This window comes from Grampus griseus (assembly GCF_964374135.1).
Source record: "Grampus griseus genome assembly, chromosome: 1".
NCBI classification, from domain to species: Eukaryota; Metazoa; Chordata; class Mammalia; order Artiodactyla; family Delphinidae; genus Grampus; species Grampus griseus.
In genome coordinates this window covers 158,742,915-158,763,443 of record NC_139017.1, presented here as the reverse complement: position 1 = coordinate 158,763,443, position 20,529 = coordinate 158,742,915, and the positions used below count along the sequence as shown (strand labels likewise).

Here is a 20,529-nt window from a genome sequence, read left to right as displayed (position 1 = left end):
TAATACAGCAGTCTTCTCAATCTTTCCCTCCTTTTTGATATACAACACTTTACACATCCTTCCACTTGGAAATGTTTAATCACTCCCTGCTGTAGAGGTGAGACACACTGCAGCAATTCCTGACCCAATGGCTTGGTAACTCTCTTTCTCTAAAACTCAAAAGGTTTTGTCTCTGAGGCTGATTTCTAAGTTATGATTGAATTTACAATGCTTTCTTTACTCAAATAGGAAAAATTTATACAAGGCTATGCACCCAGTTGTTCAGGGAACCCTAAAATTTTTAGGGGTCAGAGCTGTAAAACAATAAATGTTTACTGAAATACTGAATGGGATTAATTAACTTTGTATAACCACATTTTTATATTATCTGTAGTTATTCTGAAGTTATGCAATTGTTAAAATATTTATAATAAATAGTATGTTATAGTAAACAGATATGACAGGTGAATAACGTTAAGGGTAAAAAGCAGCAGACAAGATTGTACAAGTAGTTCTTTTTTTTTAAATTTGGCTGCGCTGTGTGGCTTGTGGGATCTTAGTTCCCCGACCAGGACTGAACCCAGGCCACGGCAGTGAAAGCGCTGAGTCCTAACCACTGGACTGCCAGGGAACTCCCACAAGTAGTTCTAATATATACAAAAAAACCAAACTGTTTTGAATAGGAAAAAGGCTTGAGAAAAACATATAATATTAACAGTGATTATCTTTGGAGTGGTAAAAACGTGGGCTATTTGGTCATTTTCCTGCTTTTTTTTCGAGTTTTCTTGAAATAGATTATTTTATTATTACTTTTATAATAAAAGTCGCTAATTTTTATATATGTAAATTACATTTTATGTCTTAAAATTTTTTTTTCTGCGATGTTGATATGTTAGATAGAGGTGATATGTCTATAAATGCCTACATGGAACAATAACACCTTACTTGGGTTACAGCGATAGGATAATAAAGTGGTTGTCCAAAACGCAGATTTTTTTCTTTTTAAACATCTTTATTGGAGTATAGTTGCTTTACAATGGTGTGTTAGTTTCTGCTGTATAACAAAGTGAATAAGCTATACATAAACATATATCCCCATATCTACTCCCTCTTGCGTCTCCCTCCCACCCTCCCTATCCCACCCCTCTAGGTGGACACAAAGCACCGAGCTGATGTCCCTGTGCTATGTGGCTGCTTCCCACTAGCCATCTATTTTACATTTGGTAGTGTATATGTGTCCATGCCACTCTCTCACTTTGTCCCAGCTTACCCTTCCTCTTCCCCGTGTCTTCAAGTCCATAAAACGCAGTAGTTTTTGACAGCACAGTCTCCTGAGAGAAAACTCAGGGATGAAATGTGAAAGGATGCCAAGAATTACTATAAGAAGCAGTTGTCACCCACTATGCAGAATACTCACCTGCCGTCTGTGTTATAATGCAGTTCCATCACTGCTCCACTGTGTCCCTTCAATGTAGCATAGTTATCGCAGTCACCATAGACATTCCACAACACTGTTAGGGCGACAGGGGTTCTGTGAGCATTACTAGGCAAAAGAAAACTCACTATTGGCCATGGAAAGGGTACTTATGAATTCACTAGAACAACAGTTCTGAAATTATACTCCTTTGGAACACTATTAGTTCTATTAGCTAGATCAATTTTCTTCACATTAAAACAAAAATAATGCAATATTTTCACATTGCATAAAATAAAAACATTTTAGTTAATGGCTATAATTTTTTAAATCTTAAGTGTTTCTCCTGTACTTTTAAAAAGTTGGCACTCACAGCTACTGTCTGCTATGAGTAGAAGCAGACTGCAAAATGATGGTACTTATGGGAAACTCTGGAAGCTGCAACTGACTTGAAGGTCATAGGAGAACGACTTTATACTACATTCACTCATTGCAAATGTACTAAATACCTATGCCAGGTGCTGGAGTAAAATAAGGTAAATGAATAGACACAGCTCCAATCCTTAGGGAGCTTGGTCCAGCACAGAGTGAAGTTTGATGAGTGTTATTAAGGAACACTCTATACACAATAAGGTATTTAGAGTTATTTTCCTGCTGATAAAACTGTTTCTAGTTTGTTCAATGAAATTAAGCAAATCAGTAGTTCAAGTATGTTCTGCAAAGATCCTTAAGCCTTCCAGAGACTTGGCCACTAGTAAGTTTAAGGAACACAGAACCAGAACACCAAAATCAAAGCAGACATCATCCACCCTGAGGCACAGTTATAAGCAAAGAGCCAAAAGACTCTTCTTGACTAGTAGCTGAGAATCAGGTAGCAGATCCTATTGACGGACAGGTAGATTATCCAAGTGAGTTGCCACGTCAGGACTCCCTCCTTCCTTTCCAAATGCTAAGATTCTGAGGGAATGGATCAAGAGGAGAGCCTCAATATCTCTGGGAAAAAGTTATCTCTCTCCTCTTTACTCCCATTAGCCTGTTAAGCCTAGATCTCCAGTCTTGCTAAATCAGCTCGAGATTTGCCTCCATGAGGACAATGTTCTCAAACTAGAGCGACTCACTTTCCAACTGGTAACGTAATTCCTTCTGTATTTACCACATGGACCCTGAGTTCTCCACCCAAAATCATTCAGCATTTCATGACCCTATTTTAGCATATTAGCCACATACTTTGTTATGTGACCAACTTAGACTTATACTCTCTATGGCACTGAAGGTTTTAAAAAGTAATCACTATTTGGCAGACAGCAATTACTCCAGATTCAAAAACTATGCCTTACATATCAGTCGGTCAAATCCTGCAGATGCTAAAGTGGATCCATTGGGGTGAAACTTGCAGCAATACACTTCCCCTTCATGTCCTGAGAGAAGCATGATTGGGGCTTGAAGGGAGGAACATCTTGGAGGCCCCTAAACAAAAGAGAGAAGTACAGAGTAGTCACTACATACAGGCAAAGGAGACTGAAAGGTCAGGGAATGGGGAGTATAAGGAGAAGACAAGGGAAACTGATTGAGTGTATTTCTCCTGATTTAGAGAATGACAACTCTTCGCACATAACTTATGTCTCCAATTTTATACTCTCCTGCTGAAGTTTCCAGTGTCTATCTGTTATACTAACTCTCTTCCTCCCTCACTGTGCTCCCATCCCATACCCAACTTTTATTTAGTTAGTTAGTTTTTAAATTCGAGCGCTCAGTTGCCTGCTTGCCTCCTTTCAAGTTTGACCTCATTTCTTAGGCTGAGTGCCCATATTTTTGTCTTATCATTGTCCTACATCATTTTTTAAAAATTAATTAATTAATTAAATTATTTATTTTTGGCTGCGTTAGGTCTTCGTTGCTGCGTGCGGGCTTTCTCTAGTTGCCGTGAGCAGGGGCTACTTTTTGTTGCGGTACGCGACTTCTCATTGCAGTGGCTTTTCTCGTTGTGGAGCACGAGCTCTAGGCGCGTGGGCTTCAGTACTTGTGGCATGCGGGCTCAGTAGTTGTGGCTCATGGGCTCTAGAGCGCAGGCTCAGCAGTTGTGGCGCGTGCGCTTAGTTGCTCCGCAGCATATGGGATCTTCCTGGACCAGGGCTCAAACCTGTGTCCCCTGCATTGGCAGGTGGATTCTCAACCACTGCATCACCAGGGAAGCCCTATACCCAACTTTTAACTGTTCAAACACATTAAACTAATTTCTGCCTCAGGATCTTTTACACTTGTTGTTGCCCCTGACAGGAACCCCCTTCCCCTAGATCTTCCTATGTGTGGCTCCTTTCAAATGTTTCCTCTCCAGAAAGTCTTTCCTGGAACACTCAAGCTCAAGCAGCACCCTACCTCCCTCTGCATTCTATCAACCCTGCTGTATTCTCTCATAGCACCTAGCACTATCTGAAATTACCTTCCTTATGTGTTTGTTTACATTTTGTTTCCCCTGGCCTGCCACTAGAAAAGCTCTGTGAGTGCTGGAATCTTACCAGTGTAATTCTACACTGTTTTCCCAGTTTCTAGTTTGATGAATGAATGATTGAACTAAGCTTTCCCAAAACCCTGCAGGCTACAGTTATTAAGCAAAGTAGTTTTGATTATGGTCTTGGACATTAAGCCTAGGCTTGGGCAATTCAAAGAAACCTGGGCTGATATTCTTACTTGTCAGACAGAAGAACAAGTTCACTATTAATAATCCCCAAATCTCTTCAGTTTTCCAGCTTACTCATTTACTCAAAAAATACTATGTGCCAGGCACTGTTCTATGCACTGATAAAACAAGATTGAACAAAATAAACAATGGAGCTTGTGTTCTAGTGGGAAGGAGGAGCAGAAAGGAGGGAGGGAAGGCAGAAACAAGTAAAACATATAGATGGTGGTATGTGCTATGGAGAAAAACAAAGCAGCAATGTGGGCTAGTGAGCACAGGGTATTGCAATTTAAAACAGGCTCGTCAAGAAAGCTTTCACGGAAAAAGTGATACTTGAGCAGAGGTTGGGAGGAGTTGAGTGTGTAAACCATGTGGACATTTGGAAGAAGAGTAAATCCGTAGGGGGAGCAGCAAATGCAAAGGCTTTGTGGCAGGAGCATGGAAGCCAGTGTGCCTGGAGCAGGGTGAGCAATGGAAAATTGGTAGTTCAGAGAGGTCAAGGGAAAGAGGGCAAAAGACTGTCAGGATTTTAGTTTTACTCTGAGTGAATTGAAAAGCCAGGGAAAGTTTTCAGCAGGGGGTAATACGATCTGAAGTTTAGAAGGATTCCTCTGGCTGCTGGATTGAGACTAGACTGAGCATCCGTGAACAGAAACAGGAATACCATTAGGATCCTACAGCAATGATGCCAGCTGAGATAATGATGGTTTAGACCAGGAGCTAGTGATGGAGCTGGCAGAAGTAGTAGCAAGTCTGGATATATTTTGAGGACAGTGCCAGCAGGATTTATTGACCAGCTGGTTGAGGAGTTGGGGAGGGGGGTACATATATTTCTTCCGCTGAGCCTAACAGGACCGAGGGAGAGGTGTGATCACCACCTCTATCGTACAAGAAATGTAGTTAAGAGCATGGATTCTGAATTTAAAATCTGTTCCTATCAGTTACTAGATAACTTTGTTTCCCCATCTACAAAATGGGATAATAGCAATTCCTAACTTTCAGGCAGTTACCAAGATTAATGGACTTTTCATATACAAAGAAAGCACTTAGTACAAGAGCTCAATGGATGGTAACTATTCCACGGTTGTTACTAATACTAGTCAAGAGAAACAGAGTGAAAAGCAAGTTGCCCCAAGTTCCAAAGCGAGCCAGTATCTTTCATTTCCTTCCTTCCTTCGTTCCCTCATTCATTCATTCATCCATCCACTCTTCCAACTTTCCTGAACGTTTATTCTATACCGGATCCCTGGAACATTTAAGATTCCAAAGCCCCGGCCCCTGTTTTGAGCTCAAGGTCCTTAAGCCTAATTCTAACGCCTCCTCACAGGGCGGTCGAGATACCGAAAACGGGCGTCAAACGGGGAAATATATGGAGCATCGCAGAGTGTTGGCTGCTCTTACAGTGCTTTTCTGCTTTAACACCAGGGTGAGAGAGTCCCGTTCCGTCCCCGCAGTGTGGGGAAAGGGCCGGTGCGGGATCACCAGGTACAGCGCTGAGACGAGAGGAAGAGCTGAGGGCCGAAGGCCGCCTGCTCCCTTACTCACCGCTTGCAGCAAAGCTCCCGGCGCCGCCTGCTGCTGCCCGGCTCCGGGGCCCGACCCCGCCGCTCCCAAAAGCAATTCATGCCGCGGCCGCTTGACTGGGACCAGCGGCAACTCTGGGCCCTTTCGCTTCTGCTGTTCTATCATGGCGGCAGCCACTCTCCTCAAGCCGCCACTGACCGCGCCGACACCCTCAGGCACCACACGATTGGCTCCAACTTAGTCTTCCCCCGGAACTTCCGGCTTGGAGAAACCAATCATCTTCCAATACTCCCCTCTGCACCGCCCCCTGGAGAGTCTCCTGTTATTGGTCAGTTCTTTCTGCCCTTACGAGAGTACTATTCCAGGATTGGTGAATAGAGCTGGAGTCCCACCTAGGCGCGCTGTGTCCTGTGGGTGGAAGCTCGCTGACTGGGTTTCGGTGTTGCGCGCAATGCTGCGGCGAGGAGACCGGACGCTGATACCGAGTAAGTGTAAGGAAGATCGTGGGTGGGGGCAGTGGAATCTGGAGGCGGCGCCTCCGTTATGTGGTCTGAGGCTGGCCCTTCTCAGCTGCAGGTTTGATTGCAAGGGGCAGGGGTGGCCCCGAGTTCCTAGCTCTTGTGTGTAGTAGCCTGGGTTCCCTTTCTAGGGCTGGAGCAGAGCTTTGGGGTCTCTGCGCCTGCCTGGGGCCCTCGACGACTGACTTTTTCAACAAGAGCCTTCCTTGTCGAGCGCCGTGCCAGGCGCTCCCAGGGAGAAGAGGCCTGTCTCCCAGCCTCCACTAGGGTCCTCTCTGACTGAGGAGGCCGACTTGTTTCTGCCATGATTCTGCAGCCTTTTTTTTAGCGCCTGCTCAGTGCTCCTGAGAGAGACGGAGATGAAGGAAATGTCCGACTCTCGGCTTCCAGAGCACAGTCTTGTTGAGAAATTCGGATTCATACCTGTGAACTAGGCCTTCTCCTTAATCATGCAACTGATATTTATTGTGCAAAGCACTGGGGAGACATTGTGAACCAAACATGGTCTCTGACTTCAGGGCTGTTGTTAGTCCGGTGGGGGAAACAGATGCTCACCAATGATCTCACTAAGAAATGCAAAGTAAGTGCTGCCTACGAGAGGAAGCTGGTGTTATGAGTGCCTGGAATAAGCAGGAAGGTTTCTCTAAGGAAAAGATGCCTGAACTGATACCTGAAGGAACAGTGCTAATTAGTTGGGGGAAGAGAGGAAGGCAGCGTATTCCATACAGAACAGCATGTGCAGAGGTCCTGTGGCAAATGTGAGGAAAGTGACTAACAGGCACAAAGAGGCCAGTGTGGCCAGGACAAAGGGAACAGAGGGGAATGTGGTACATGAAGCTGGAGGTGGGCAGAGGCCAGACTTTGTAGCTTTTGCTTTAAGACTGATGGGAAATCCCTGAGGGTTTTTTTTTTTTTTGCAGGTGGTGGGGTGAGGGAAGCAGCTTGATCCCTCAGGCCTTAGTAGTGTGAACAGATTGGAGGGGAGATAGATGCAGATAGACCACTTTGGTGAGAGTTGTTGGCAATGAAGACTGGGGTATTGGTGGAACTGAGAGCTAGATATTTCCTAGACTCCTCTGCACCTAAGATGAGAATTGAATTTGGAAGTGAGAGGAGGAGGAGAGTGAGAGGCATGCCGTTTTGCTGGCAAATACCACAGCAGAGGCAGTGAGTTTCTTAGTCATCCACTTTTTGGTTTCATGACTTTCTGCAATGATAGCCATGACTTTCTTGATCATGGCAAAGACTGTTGTTTTGTGGGTTAGGAGGTATTCCTGGGAAGTTCTACCAGTACTTCCTATAGCCCTTGCAGTAGTTTTGTAAGTCACATAATACCTGGCAATAAATCCCAGTTTCTGTTTAACCTAGCTAGAATGTGTTCCAATATGTGCAACTGAACTCCATCAGGGTAGCGGTACTGCCAGTTAGGTGAGCTATAAAGACAGAGTTAAAGGGAAGTTAAGCTGTTGTTTGAATGATGGACTATGGAATCTAAGCTGGATAGGGAGGAAAGTGAAGAAAAAAAGAGGGCTGATAGATTGGAAGAAAATAGAGGTCAGTATATCAGGATTCTGATGAGGTCAATCTGCTAGAGGACTTCCCTTTATCCTTAAAGGCCTACTCAGTTGTCACCTTTTAAACTTCTTGCTTCCCCCAGGCCCTTCTTCTCTTTCTTGTTTTCTTAATACTTTGAACCTAATCACTAGCCCTGATCATGCTGCATTGTAATTGGTAACCATTATCCTTACCCGACTAGGAAGCCTTTGATGACAGGGACTGTGTTGAAAAGAATGGTTTAGTGGCAAGTGTGTGTGGCTCTTGGAATGGCCTAAGATTTATCTCTTTCTAGCTATGAATTTTCGACAAGTTACTTCATTCCTGTAAAACAGAGATAGCTATTTTGTAGAGTTGTTTTAAGGATTGAAAGGAGGTTTATGGGGACTTCCCTGGTGGTCCAGCGGTTAAGGCTCTGTGCTGCCAATGCAGGGGGCCTGGGTTCAGTCCCTGGTCAGGGAACTGGATCCCGCGTGCTGCAACTAAGAGCCCACATGCTGCAACGAAAATGCCGTGTGCTGCAACTAAGACCCGGCACAGCCAAATAAATAAATAAATAAATATTTTTAAAAAAAAGAAAGAAAGGAGGTTTATGAAGTGCCTAGCACAGAGCCTGACATATAAACATCAATAAAGGTGCTGAACTGATAAATTAACTAACAATTTAAAATAGAGTAAAATTAAGTACTTCAGTATTTCAGTAGACAGTTACAAATTCCTGTGTGCTCTATACTGTGGTAAGCACTGGAGAGTTGAAGGATATGATGGAGTGCAAGACAAGGGCATGCTTGGAAGAATTTCACAATCCATAAAGGAAAGAAAAAATATTCGTAAATAGGATTTGAATCCCATCTCCATCATTCATAGTTTTGTAATCTTGAACAAGGTAATTTAGCTTCTCCTGTGTCTTAGTTTCTTCATCTGTAAAATACCTTACCAAACAGAACGATAATTGCCTATCTTGTTAGGGAGGTCGAAAGGGAATTAACTTAGTTAAGACAAGTAAAGCTTCTAGGTTAAAGGCAAATAGGGAGCACTCAAATATTAGCTATTATTATTTGAAGACTTGGAAGGGACCTTAGGGATTGTTGACTGGTCCTGGGGTCCAGTACCAAAATGGCTAACTCTGAGCAGCCCTTGTCAAGACATTTGACCTCTGTTAGCCTCATCTTCAATTAAATAAGAGTAGTGGACTGAATGACCTTAATAATTGCTTTCAGCTTTCACTTTTTATGGTCCATTTTTGTTTTTCCTTGTTTCTTACTATTTTTCCTCTTTCCTGCCTTTGACCATTTTGTCAACAGATCCATGACCAGAGTGCAAAATGGGAAAAGCATCTGTCTAAGATAGTTACTCTAGAAATTTGATGGGAAGGAGGAGGATTGGGCCACCAGTTTGATATTTGAAAGTCTTCCATCTTTTGACCTACCCAGCGAATTGTGTGGAACTCAGTTCCTTCTGCTACATTCTTTAGACCAGAATGCTTTCTTCTTTCTTTACCTGTGTTTGCCACATAGTAAGGCTCTATTCACTCATTCAAGAAAACTTTGAGTACCTACTGTATACAGGCACTGGGAAGACAAAATCAAATGAGAAATGGTCCTTGGTTACATGAATGAATAAATCCAGACCCTGCTCATCCTAGCCTCCAGGAATGATGCCCTTCTAATTACTCCTTACTAATTTGGGACCTAGTTAGTGTTAGAACTATATACTACTCTTCAGGGACTTCCTGGTGGTCCAGTGGTTAAGACTCCTCGCTCCCAATGCAGGGGGTCCAAGTTCGATCCCTGGTCAGGGAACTAGATCCTGCATGCTGCAGCGAAGATCCTGTGTGCCGCAACTAAGACCTGGTGCAGCCAAATAAATATTAAAAAAAAAAAAGAACTACATACTCTTCAAAATTTAGATGTGGACGGTGAATTCTTTCTGAGGCAGTGTGGAATAGTGGCTGAGAATGAAGGCTCTGTCATTATTCTTTGATGTGTCCCAGTATTTTGACTTATCAATTGATTCGCCTCAATTCTTACACATAACTTAAAAATAAATTAAAATCACTTTAACTCTCAGAGGTCTATCTAATTGGTACTGTTAAGTAACAACAGTAAATCTAAATCTTAAACTTAAAAACAACAACAGAAATCTTGGCCAGATCAGTGAGGTGACATATGAAATGAAGTTTCAAAGGGGCTACATATTATCTTTCCAATTTAATATTATTCTATGAATTGCTCATTGTTTGAGGGGAAGGTGGAGAGGACGTGGTTATTTTTTTTCCTAATTGCAGGCACATTAAAAAAAAAAGCTGAAAAATCACAAAATTATGGAGGTACAGTACAAATAACACTTCTTGCGGTACGCGGGCCTCTCACTGTTGTGGCCTCTCCTGTTGCAGAGCACAGGCTCCGGATGCGCAGGCTCAGCGGCCATGGCTCACGGGCCCAGCCGCTCCGTGGCACGTGGAATCTTCCCAGACCGGGACATGAACCCGTGTCTCCTGCATCGGCAGGCAGACTCTCAACCACTGTGCCACCAGGGAAGCCCCAAATAACACTTCTTAATGAATCATTTGAGAGTTAAGTTGCTGACTTGATGCCCCATCACCCATGAATACTTTAGTTTTCCTATAATCATGGACATTCTTCTATATAACCATAATATAACTTCTATAGTCAGGAAATTAACATTACATAATTACCTCTAATCCTCAGGCCCCGCTCTTCCATGTTTGGGCACTGACTCCCCATTCTGGATTGCCCCAGTGTGCAGACACCCTTATAATCCTGCTTCTCCCCATACTGGGTTGCTCTTTGTAGATTTACTCCTCGCCCAGCATAAGCTCTGACCTCACTCTAGGCTACCATTCCCCTGCCACAGCTCCCATTCCCCTTCCCACGCTATACTTTTCCTTGCTCTGCCCTTTGTTTTGGGAAGGAGGTGGCTAATAAATAACTGGGTCCTTATTGCTTCCCTCCATATCACAATTGTTTAAAACATTCAAGTAAAATGAAATGCATAAGGAATTTTTTGTTTCTAGAACTATTGCAAGGCAACTTCAAATGGTGTACCTCAATCCTTGTCAATTTACCTGCTCTTTTAAGTCTACAGATGTGGTCCTATTGAACTACACTATATCTGTCTCAATGTTTTATAAACTTTTTAAAAGCAGCAGAACTATTTTTTCCAAATGAAATGTTACATAGAAGCTTAATAGGTAAACCAGATCAAAGCAGAATATGCTGTTAAAAGTAGACCTTCCTCACATAACCTCCCTTCCCCCTTGCTACCATGACCCACCCCAAAGCTGGGAGGGCAAGTGGGAATCAGCAATAATCAACCTCTGCTTAATGACTGAGGAGAGGCTCCTAGCTTTGCAACTGCTCTGTGTGGGACCTCCCGTAACTCAGATTTCTTTGAGGTTGTTCTCCCCCACCTTTGGTATGGAGGCTGTCCTCTGGTTGGTTGACCTAGGGCCCTTCTTCTTTGGCCTTCCTGATCCTGTTGTCCCTAGATATTTCAGAACTGACTTTTTAAAATAAACTTGAGTTAACTGAGAAGCTTCTGCATAACCACCGTACCTCCTTAGGTAGGTTTTTTCCTAGGTATTTTATTATTTTTGATGCGATTGTAAATGGAATTGTTTCCTTAATTTCCCTTTCTCGTACTTTGTTGTTAGTGTATAGAAATGCAACAGATTTTTGTATATTAATTTGTATTTATATTAATTTCGTATCCTTCAACTTTAACAAATTCATTGATGAGCTCTAGCAGTTTTTTGGTGCATCTTTAGGATTTTCTATGTATAGTATCATGTGATCTGCAAATAGAGACAGTTCTACATCTTCCTTTCCAATTGTGATTCCTTTTGAATAACGACCATAGAACAACCCTAGGTTTCTACAGAATATAATTCAAAAAAAATTTAAAATACCATTTGGGAAGGAGGTGGCTAATAAATAACTGTGTCCCTGGCAACCCTTTACAATTCTGAAATCGTAAGCCTGTTACTGTCGTATAACAGGATTTCTCTCAAAAATGCATGCCAATTTCCTGCTTGAAGAATTGCATAGGGTTTCTCAGGCTACTGTTCTACAAAAGGAGCAAATAGGGGAGCTTTAAACTTAGCTGTTCATACTCTTATCACCGCAAAAATCTGTACGAAATAACTTAAGATTGTATTGCTCTTTCTGTGACCTTTGTTTAAAGAAGAACAGTTGATAGACTAAGTTGTTTGAGCTTAATTTAGATGTCCTAGCTGCCGATGCCTCTATGGATTCTGTACCTCACTAGTGCTCCAAAATTTGGAAGGATAATTAAGGTTTCTTGATAGAGTCATTGGCCTCAGGTTAATAACCTTTGTTCTAGGATATGAGGTGAGGATGCTGGGCAGAGGGAAGGGAAGGACTAGAGGTGAGACTGCATAGCTGGGAAGTGGAAGAGGCAGGATCCAACCAGACTGTGATACTTGGTTTTTGTTTTTTGTTTTTTTTTTTTTGCGGTACGGGGGCCTCTCACTGTTGTGGCCTCTCCCGTTGCGGAGCACAGGCTCTGGATGCGCAGGCTCAGCGGCCATGGCTCACGGGCCCAGCCACTCCGCGGCATGTGGGATCCTCCGGACCGGGGACGAACGCGGGGCAGGCGGACTCTCAACCACTGCGCCACCAGGGAAGCCCCAGACTGTGATACTTGGATTTAAGCTGTTTGTCAGCCATTTCTCAAGAACGGACAAATCTGCCTTCATTCTATCTGTGTGCTTTTAATAATGTAATAAAACCCACTTCTGGCTGACGTAAACAGAAAAGGGCAAGTTTATTATACAGATACAGGTTGTCTTATGGAACTCAAGGACAGGGATGTTCCTGGGCTTTGGGATGATACTAGAACTAGGGTCTGGAACCTGACAGAATTTTCTTTCATTTCTGTTTTAAGTGAGGCAGTTCAGTTAATGGATGGTTATTGTAAATCAGGAAGACTTTCCAAAAGTAAGACCTGAAGTAATCATCTGAAAGTGTAGGGGTGTGCTCAGGGTTGAGGAGAGAAGGAGGTATTTGCACACGAAAACCCAAGGAAAATAGAGTTTCAGGTCTTATTGATGTCAAGTAATTAGGAGGAAAAAGAGAACTGAGGACTGTAGCATTAACTTTATCTTTATGTAGCAGTGATTTATGCAGCAAGTAAAGGGGCATGGTTAAGAGCCACTAGATTGCTGGTTTCCTCCCTGTTTAAAGCCAGAAGGCTGAGCAAGAGTACCTCTAAGATCCCTTCCAACTTCAAAGCTCTAAGACTTGGTACTCTGGCAGCATCAGCATCACCTGCGAGCTTGTTAGAAATGCCCACGGAATTCCCTAGTGGTCCAGTGGTTAAGAATCTGCCTTCCAATGCAGGGGACTCGGGTTCGATCCCTGGTAGGGGAACTAAGATCCCACATGCCTTGGGACAACTAAGCCCATGTGTCAGAACTACTGAGCCCACACACCACAACTAGAGAGAAGCCCGCTCACCTCAACGAAAGATCCCACGTGCTGAAATAAATAAATTAATTAAAATAAATAAATAAATAAATATTTTAAAAAAAGAAAGAAATGCCCAATCTCAGGCACCACCCTAGACCTACTGAGTTGCAATCTGCATTTTAATATGATTCATAAATAGTTAAATAAGTTTGATGCATCCAGCAATGGATTATTATATAGGCATTAAAAAAAGATGTGTTTGTGTATGAATTGCTAAAAAATAATATAAAATGACTATTAATATTAATTAATGGTTTCATGATTCCATTAAAAAACCTACTTGTACATGTAAAAAAGCATGAACGGATATAAACCAAATTGAATTATAGATGATTTTCTTTTCTTCAAATTAATGTGTTATCTGAACTTTTAAAATGAGCATGTGTGATTTTAATTTCATTGGAGAAAAAAGTAAGCTATGCTTTCTTTCTGCTTTGTTTGGCTGCGCCGTGCATGGCTTGTGGGATTTAGTTCCCCGAACAGGGATCGAACCTGTGCCCTTGGCCGTGAGAGCACAGAATCCTAACCACCAGACCACCAGGGAATTTCCCTATGCTCTCTTTTCGAAGTCACTTCAGATTTAACGCCTAGAATAGTGGTTAAAAGCGTGGACTCTGATGTCAGCCAGAGTTTGACTCTACCATTTTCTGGCTTTTTGACATAGGCCTAATAAGTTGGCCTCTGGAAGTCTTGGTTTTCTCATCTACATAATGTGATAATTAATAGAACCTACATCTTGAGAGTTTTGAGGATCAAATGAGATATTGGATGTCCAGTGCTTAGCACAGTGCCTGGACATAGTAAGTGCTTGATAAATGTTAGCTCTTATTACTATTATTATTCCTTTTTTACAGATCCGTTCACATCCTCCCCCACCAAAAGCTTTCCCTTGGCAAAAGAATAGCAATAATAACAATAAAAACAAAACAGTAGGCTAATGGCCTTGGTAAAGTATCAAATTGAAAAGAAATAAGATCAAGGTTTCCAAAACTCCCCACAGTTATAGTGGACAAAAGAGGTTTGGATAAAAGTACGTGGTGGGGACTTCCCTGGTGTCACAGTGGTTAAGAATAATCCACCTGCCAATGCAGGGGACACGGGTTCGAGCCCTGGTCTGAGAAGAACCCACATGCTGCGGAGCAACTAAGCCCGCGCACCACAACTACTGAGCCCGTGTGCCACAACTACTGAAGCCCGTGCGCCTAGAGCCCATGCTCTGCAACAAGAGAAGCCACTGCAATGAGAAGCCCCTGTACCGGAAAGAAGAGTAGCCCCTGCTCGCTGCAACTAGAGAAAGCCCGCACACAGCAACGAAGACCCAACGCAGCCAAAAATAAATAAGTAAATAAGTAAATTTAAAAGTACATGGTATTAAATCTAATGGTATTATCCTGTAGGGACAACCTGTGGATCGGCAGCACATTTTTTTTTTTTGTTGCAAATGTTTCTTTGTTACCTGTTCTGTTTCTTTGTGACAGGACACTTGAATTAGCTTTAGCAGAAGAGAAATGGAGGAACCATAGAACATTAAGGATGAATTCAGGAAGACCCGAGACCATGGAGAACTTGCCTGCTCTCTACACTATTTTCCAAGGAGAGGTATATTCTTTTGGCTTTGAAAACGTCCCATTTATATTAAGCGTAGATTGAAGGTGAAAAGCAGCTGGGTTTGGAGCTTCTGTCCACTTGAGAATGTCTTGAACATTACAATTTAAACGGGAAGGGCTAGCAGAACATCTGGCTCCCACATGTACCTCCTCTGAGCTCCAGACTTCTAACTACATACTTGGCATCTTCATTTGGATACCTCACAGCATCTCTAATTTATGCTTTTTTCTTTTTTTTTCGGCTGTGCTGCATGGCTTGCAGGAATCTCAGTTCCTTGCCAGGGATTGAACCCGGGCCACAGTAGTGAAAGCCCATAATCCTAACCACAAGGCCATCAGGGAACTCCCTCTAATTTATGTTTTAAACTGTATTTTTGGTTTTCTCACCAAATCTGTTCTTCCGGTCTTTCCCATCGCAGCAAACGAACCCATTATTCATTCAGGTACCCACGCTAGAAATCTGGGCATCATCTTTGATTTCTTCCCTTGATTTGATCTTGTTTCCTTCCCTCTCCAGTCCATTATCAAGTACTGTCTTTCTGCCTCCCAAATATGTCTCTGGTGTCTATACTTCTTTATCCCTTTGGCACCCCATTAGTTTAAGTTTTCATCTCTTGCCTGGCCCTCCTGGGCTCCCTACTTCTTTTGTAGTCCACTTCCAATCAGTTTTTCCACATTGCAGCCAGAATAACACTTGATTGATTGATTGATTGATTTGGCTCCCTGCACAGCTTGTGGGATCTTAGTTCTCTGACCAGGGATTGAACCCAGGCCCTTGGCAGTTAAAGCCCTGAGTCCTAACCAGTGGACCGCCAGGGAATTCCCCAGAATAACATTTTAAAAACAGATTGGACCAAGTTGCTTTCTTGAAGTTCTCCTAGGCTTCTCATTGTACTTGAATGTATCCAAACTTGTTTTCATGACCCTTACCTGACTTGGCTTCTGCTTACTCTGGCAATGTTGTTTAGTTCCACTCTACTCATGCTGTAGCCACTCTGGCCTCCTTATAGCTCCAAACATCTAAGCCTGCTTCCTTCTCAGGACTTTTACACATGCTGTTGTTTCTAACTGTCCCATTTTCTCACCAACTTCTTTTCATCTTTTAGGTCTCAGCCCTAATGTCATCTCCTCAGATCTTTTTCCCACCATAAATAAATAGGCTCATGTTATATTTATTTTGTACTTGTTTAAAGTCTTTCTTTCTCAGAGGACACTAAGCTCCATGAAGACAGAGCCCTGTCTGTTTTGTTTACTGTTGTATATCTCAGTCCCAGGTAGGTGGGTAGAAGATAGTAGGTGCTCAATACACCTTCATAACTGAGTGAATGATCAGTCTTTGAGGGAGGAGACATTGTATTTGTTTAGAGAGCAGAGGCTTTGGAACCAGGCAAAACCTGGATTCCGTCCTAGCTCTTTTACTTACTAACTGTGTGATCCTTGAGATCGTCACTTAATTTCTTTGAGCCTCAGTTTTCTCTTTTGTTAGATGGAGATAAAAACAACTTTCATAGGATTGTGATGATGGTTAAATAAGCTATCATCTATAAAAACACAATGCCTGAGACGAAGTAGGAATTCATTAACGTTATCACCCTTTTTTTAAAAAAATTATTTATTTATTTATTTATTTTTGGCTGTGTTGGGTCTTCGTTGCTGCGTGCAGGCTTTCTCTAGTTGCGGCCAGTGGGGGCTACTCTTCGTTGCGGTGTGCAGGCTTTTCATTGTAGTGGCTTCTCTTGTTGCGGAGCATGGGCTCTAGGCGTGCGGGCTTCAGTAGTTGTGGCACTCGAGCTCAGTAGTTGTGGCTCGTGGGCTCTAGAGCGCAGGCTCAGTAGTTGTGGCACACGGGCTTAGTTGCTCCATGGCACGTGGGATCTTCTGAGACCAGGGATCGAACCCGTGTCCCCTGCGTTGGCAGGCGGATTCTTAACCACTGTGCCACCAGGGAAGTCGCCAATCGCCCTTCTCTTGAAGCAAAAGTAAAGCCAAAAAATTGTTTTCAGCGTCTTATGAGTGCCTGTAGTATTTTAACTGTATCATTCTTATGGCATTCATACTTGCTTTATGGTTGACAAAAGTTTTACCACCTAATAACATGAGGCCTTTGAAGACAGACTTTGTGACTGTTGGTTGGTTATAGATAAATGTGGCTCTAGACTTCCGTTAAGTGTATCCCAACTTGTAATGTAATAGACAGGATACAAAGGATGATAACATTCTAACAAATAGCAAACAACTCTGCTCTTCAGAGCCTCTGTCCTCATTCTTTAGGGCCCATAGTATCCCCAGAGATCAGTGAGGTACCAGGGCTTAGAAAACGGAGACGGTAGCTCTGGAGATGAAATTGATTTTTCTGATCATAAAGCCCTCACTTGTCAGGTGTTGCACAAAAGAAAGAAGCGCTCTCTGCCCTCCACAAACTGACTCAGATTTCTAGTAAAGTGGCTCCTGATCTATGTCTTTTTCTTACATGAGATGGGGCTTGAATTTGTGTAGGTTTTATATTTTACTGTCAAGGATGGATGGGCTAGGGTGATGTTCAGAAAGAAGTTTATAGTTCTAATACTAGAACTATAGTTTTACTATTTCAGGAACACATTTTGAAAAACGCCTAGGAGTGACTGGAATTAGGGAAAGAGAAATCTCATGGTAAATTGGAAACAGGAAACTTTTTCAGAATATTCATCCAACAAACACTGAGTGCCTAATATTTAAAAACAAGAATTTACATTAAAATTCAAAAGAAATTTTGTAGGCCGAATGTATGTTAGCACTTTGACACGTTACGTGTCAATTGACTTTCTCCAAAGAAATTGTTAACCCCATTTTATGGTAAGGAAACTTTTTAGAAGTTAAGTAATTGCCCAAATGATTAATAAATGGCAAGTTCTAAATCAGGTTCTCCAAGTCTGCAGCTGGGGTTGTTCAACTGTTCATAAATGCATGGAGGAACCAAAAGACCCATAAGAGAACTCTTTTGACTGAATTGGGGTAGTATAGGAGGAAGGTAGATGGTAAATCTGGTTGTTCCACAGTCATTTGTTTGTACCTCTATCACGACATTTATAGTCTGTCTTGTACTATTGTTACTTGTATATGTGTCTGTCTCCTCCATTAGATTGGGTGTTACTAGAGAGCAGAGGCCATGTTTATCCCATGTATCTTGGTAACTTATTCAAATTCATTTAAAAACAGACTGGACATCTCTCTTTTTTTTTTTGTTTTTTGTTTTGGCTGCACCAAGTGGCATGCAGGGTCTTAGTTCCCTGACCAGGGGTTGAACCCGTGCCCCCTGCAGTGGAAGCATGCAGTCTTAACCACTGGACGTCAGGGGAAGCCCTGGGCATCTCTTTTTATATGTTGTTTTTATTTCACAGTGCTTGACATGGTATCTTGCATGCAGGTGCTCAGAAAATGTTTGAATTAAATTGAATCCAAGTCTCTTAGGACCAGTTGCCTTTGAAGAAACTGGTGGTGCAGCCCATATCCTAGCAGCTCTTCTCTTAGCAGGCTCAGCAGGGTTGGGGGGCCCAGTGACAGAATAGCCGAGAAGCTAGTATTCATCCTTCTCTTGTCCTCTGAGGGACTTCTTGGTGCCAGAGTCCATTAAGCATGGTAGGGAGCCCAGGCATAGCATTGAGATTTGGGATTTGGCTTAGCCCAGCCATAGCCAAAGAAATGCTGAGGCGAGACTGGTGTTGGTAAGTTGGAAATAGCATTGGACTAGAAGTCAGAAAACTTCTTTTCTGTACTTGGTCTTGATACTTTCCAACTTTGTGACTTCAGACAAGTAACATATCTCTGAGCCTCAAATTCCTCATTTACGTTATGGGGATAACAAGTTTCAAGGCCAGTGCAACCTCTAATCTGAAGATGGTAAATTCATTTTACCCAAGCCCTGAGTTCAGTTGAGATAATCACTGAATTTTCTCCCCTGAGCTATTTGATTAATTGTTCCTGGAACATCAGGCAGACTGTGTGAACATCTAAGGCAAGTGCCATTCTGTTAATTTCAAGTCTGACTGCTCCCTAGGAGACACAGTGATGGAAACACCTGCTGCTGGAAATAGGCAAGAATGTGTTTTCCCAACTGAACAGTTGAATGCATTAACCTTTCCTTTGGGGAGAGGCCAAATTTAGGTCTATTATGATATTTCCTCAAAAGATAATAATGTGACACTGGAGCTTCAGTATTGAAAAGTGAGGTTGTTTTAATTTATAGCAGCAAGGTGATTTGGGCTCCAACTTCCAGGTGCTGCTTTTAAGTTGTTTAGATAATTATGCCCTTAACTAATGATGTTAGACAGTATGAAGCATTTTAGCCCTCTTTCTAGAACCCTGGAGCAAAAGCCAAAGTGCCTTTAGTTGGTCCAGAAAGAAGGGATTTTCTTTTATGGCAGTTAAAAATATTAAGTCTTCTTTATCCATGCGGCCCTGTTTTACAGAGAACAACTCGCTTTGTGAACTTGGATAAGTACTTCATGTCTCTGGTCTTCACTTTCCTTATTTGAAAAATGACAGGATTAGATCAGCTAATCTCTAAAGTCCACCTTGCCTTGATTTTAAGTACTAGTATCTGCCTGGTTGTACTGTTTCTTTGGGAATATCTGGTCCCTAACCCGGTGTAGCATATTCATCATTGTAAAACAAGAGGTTAGGAATTTTGGTTCTTAACCCATTCTTTTTTTAAAATAAATTTATTTATTTATTTATTTATTTTTGTCGTTGTTGGGTCTTCATTGCTGCGCGTGGGCTTTCTCTGGTTGAGGCAAGTGGGGGCTACTCTTCGTTGCAGTGCATGGGCTTCTCATTGCTCTCATTGCTCCTCTTGTTGCGGAGCATGGGCTCTAGGCGCGTGGGCTTCACTAGTTGTGGCTCACGGGCTCTAGAGTGCAGGCTCAGTAGTTATGGCGCACGGGCTTAGTTGCTCCACGGCATGTGGGATCTTCCCAGACCAGGGCTCGAACCCGTGTCCCCCGCATTGGCAGGCAGATTCTTAACCACTGCGCCACCAGGGAAGCCCCCCCTTCTCCTTCTTCCTTCCCCTTGTTTTAGTTATGTTTAAGCTAAAACAGTGATTGCCCAATATGAGATAACTAATTTTAAAGTCACTGGAAAGGACAAAGTTTATATGTGTAAGATCGTATTGAATATTTTATAAATAATAATGAATTTAGTGATGAATATAGTATATAGTGACAACTTTAATCCCAATCCACAATTGGGGGGTGGGGTGGGCTGGAGGAGAGCAATAGAGGTAGAGGCTGGGATAATGATTTATCTGGCAAGGCTTTTGGGCCTTTTGTTTCTATTACATATTGCATATTACATAGATCCATCAAGCCTCTAACTTCTCCATTTTAGGTCAACTCTGCAAAAGACAACTCTTTTTCTCTCTGATTACATCTTTTCAGGTTCTGTCAGATGTCTGTGTATTGGCTTTTTCTCTAATTGTCTTGATAAAACCCAAGACTCTGGTTTGGAGTGAAGTGGAGCAAGCTGTATGGTCTGGTTGGTTTGAAGGTTAGGAAAAAGAGATGTTCTACATGATCCATTTCAAATTATTAAACTTCTCCATTTGGATTGGAGGCCTCAGTTCCAGATAATATAAAGTGTAACTTTATTACCTAATTTTCTGCTGTTTGTTCCTATGTCTTTTTGAGGGATTTCAGTACATGTGGGATTTGGGCATTCCTAAGTACTGTCATACCATCTGACAAACACACCAATCTCACCAATGTTT

The 20,529-nt window shown here is 42.4% G+C and overlaps 2 protein-coding genes across 3 annotated transcripts in view; one reads left to right on the top strand and one right to left on the bottom strand.

The window, feature by feature from the left end:
- SNRNP40 (small nuclear ribonucleoprotein U5 subunit 40) overlaps positions 1-5,774 on the bottom strand; it is a 37,268-nt gene extending 31,494 nt beyond the window's left edge. Inside the window, exons 1-3 of the mRNA XM_082679154.1 lie at positions 5,616-5,774; positions 2,731-2,860; positions 1,397-1,490 (exon numbers count right to left, since the gene is read on the bottom strand). Of these exons, the coding sequence (XP_082535280.1) occupies positions 1,397-1,490; positions 2,731-2,860; positions 5,616-5,759 (368 nt within the window). The 5' untranslated portion in view covers positions 5,760-5,774. The remainder of the gene's footprint in view (positions 1-1,396; positions 1,491-2,730; positions 2,861-5,615) is intronic.
- A 209-nt stretch (positions 5,775-5,983) lies between these two features.
- ZCCHC17 (zinc finger CCHC-type containing 17) overlaps positions 5,984-20,529 on the top strand; it is a 56,266-nt gene continuing 41,720 nt past the window's right edge. Inside the window, exons 1-2 of one of the 2 annotated variants that reach the window (XM_082655238.1) lie at positions 5,984-6,079; positions 14,658-14,778. In XM_082655238.1, the coding sequence (XP_082511364.1) occupies positions 14,713-14,778 (66 nt within the window). In that variant the 5' untranslated portion in view covers positions 5,984-6,079; positions 14,658-14,712. The remainder of the gene's footprint in view (positions 6,080-14,657; positions 14,779-20,529) is intronic. The other variant, XM_082655239.1, reaches the window with a different exon arrangement.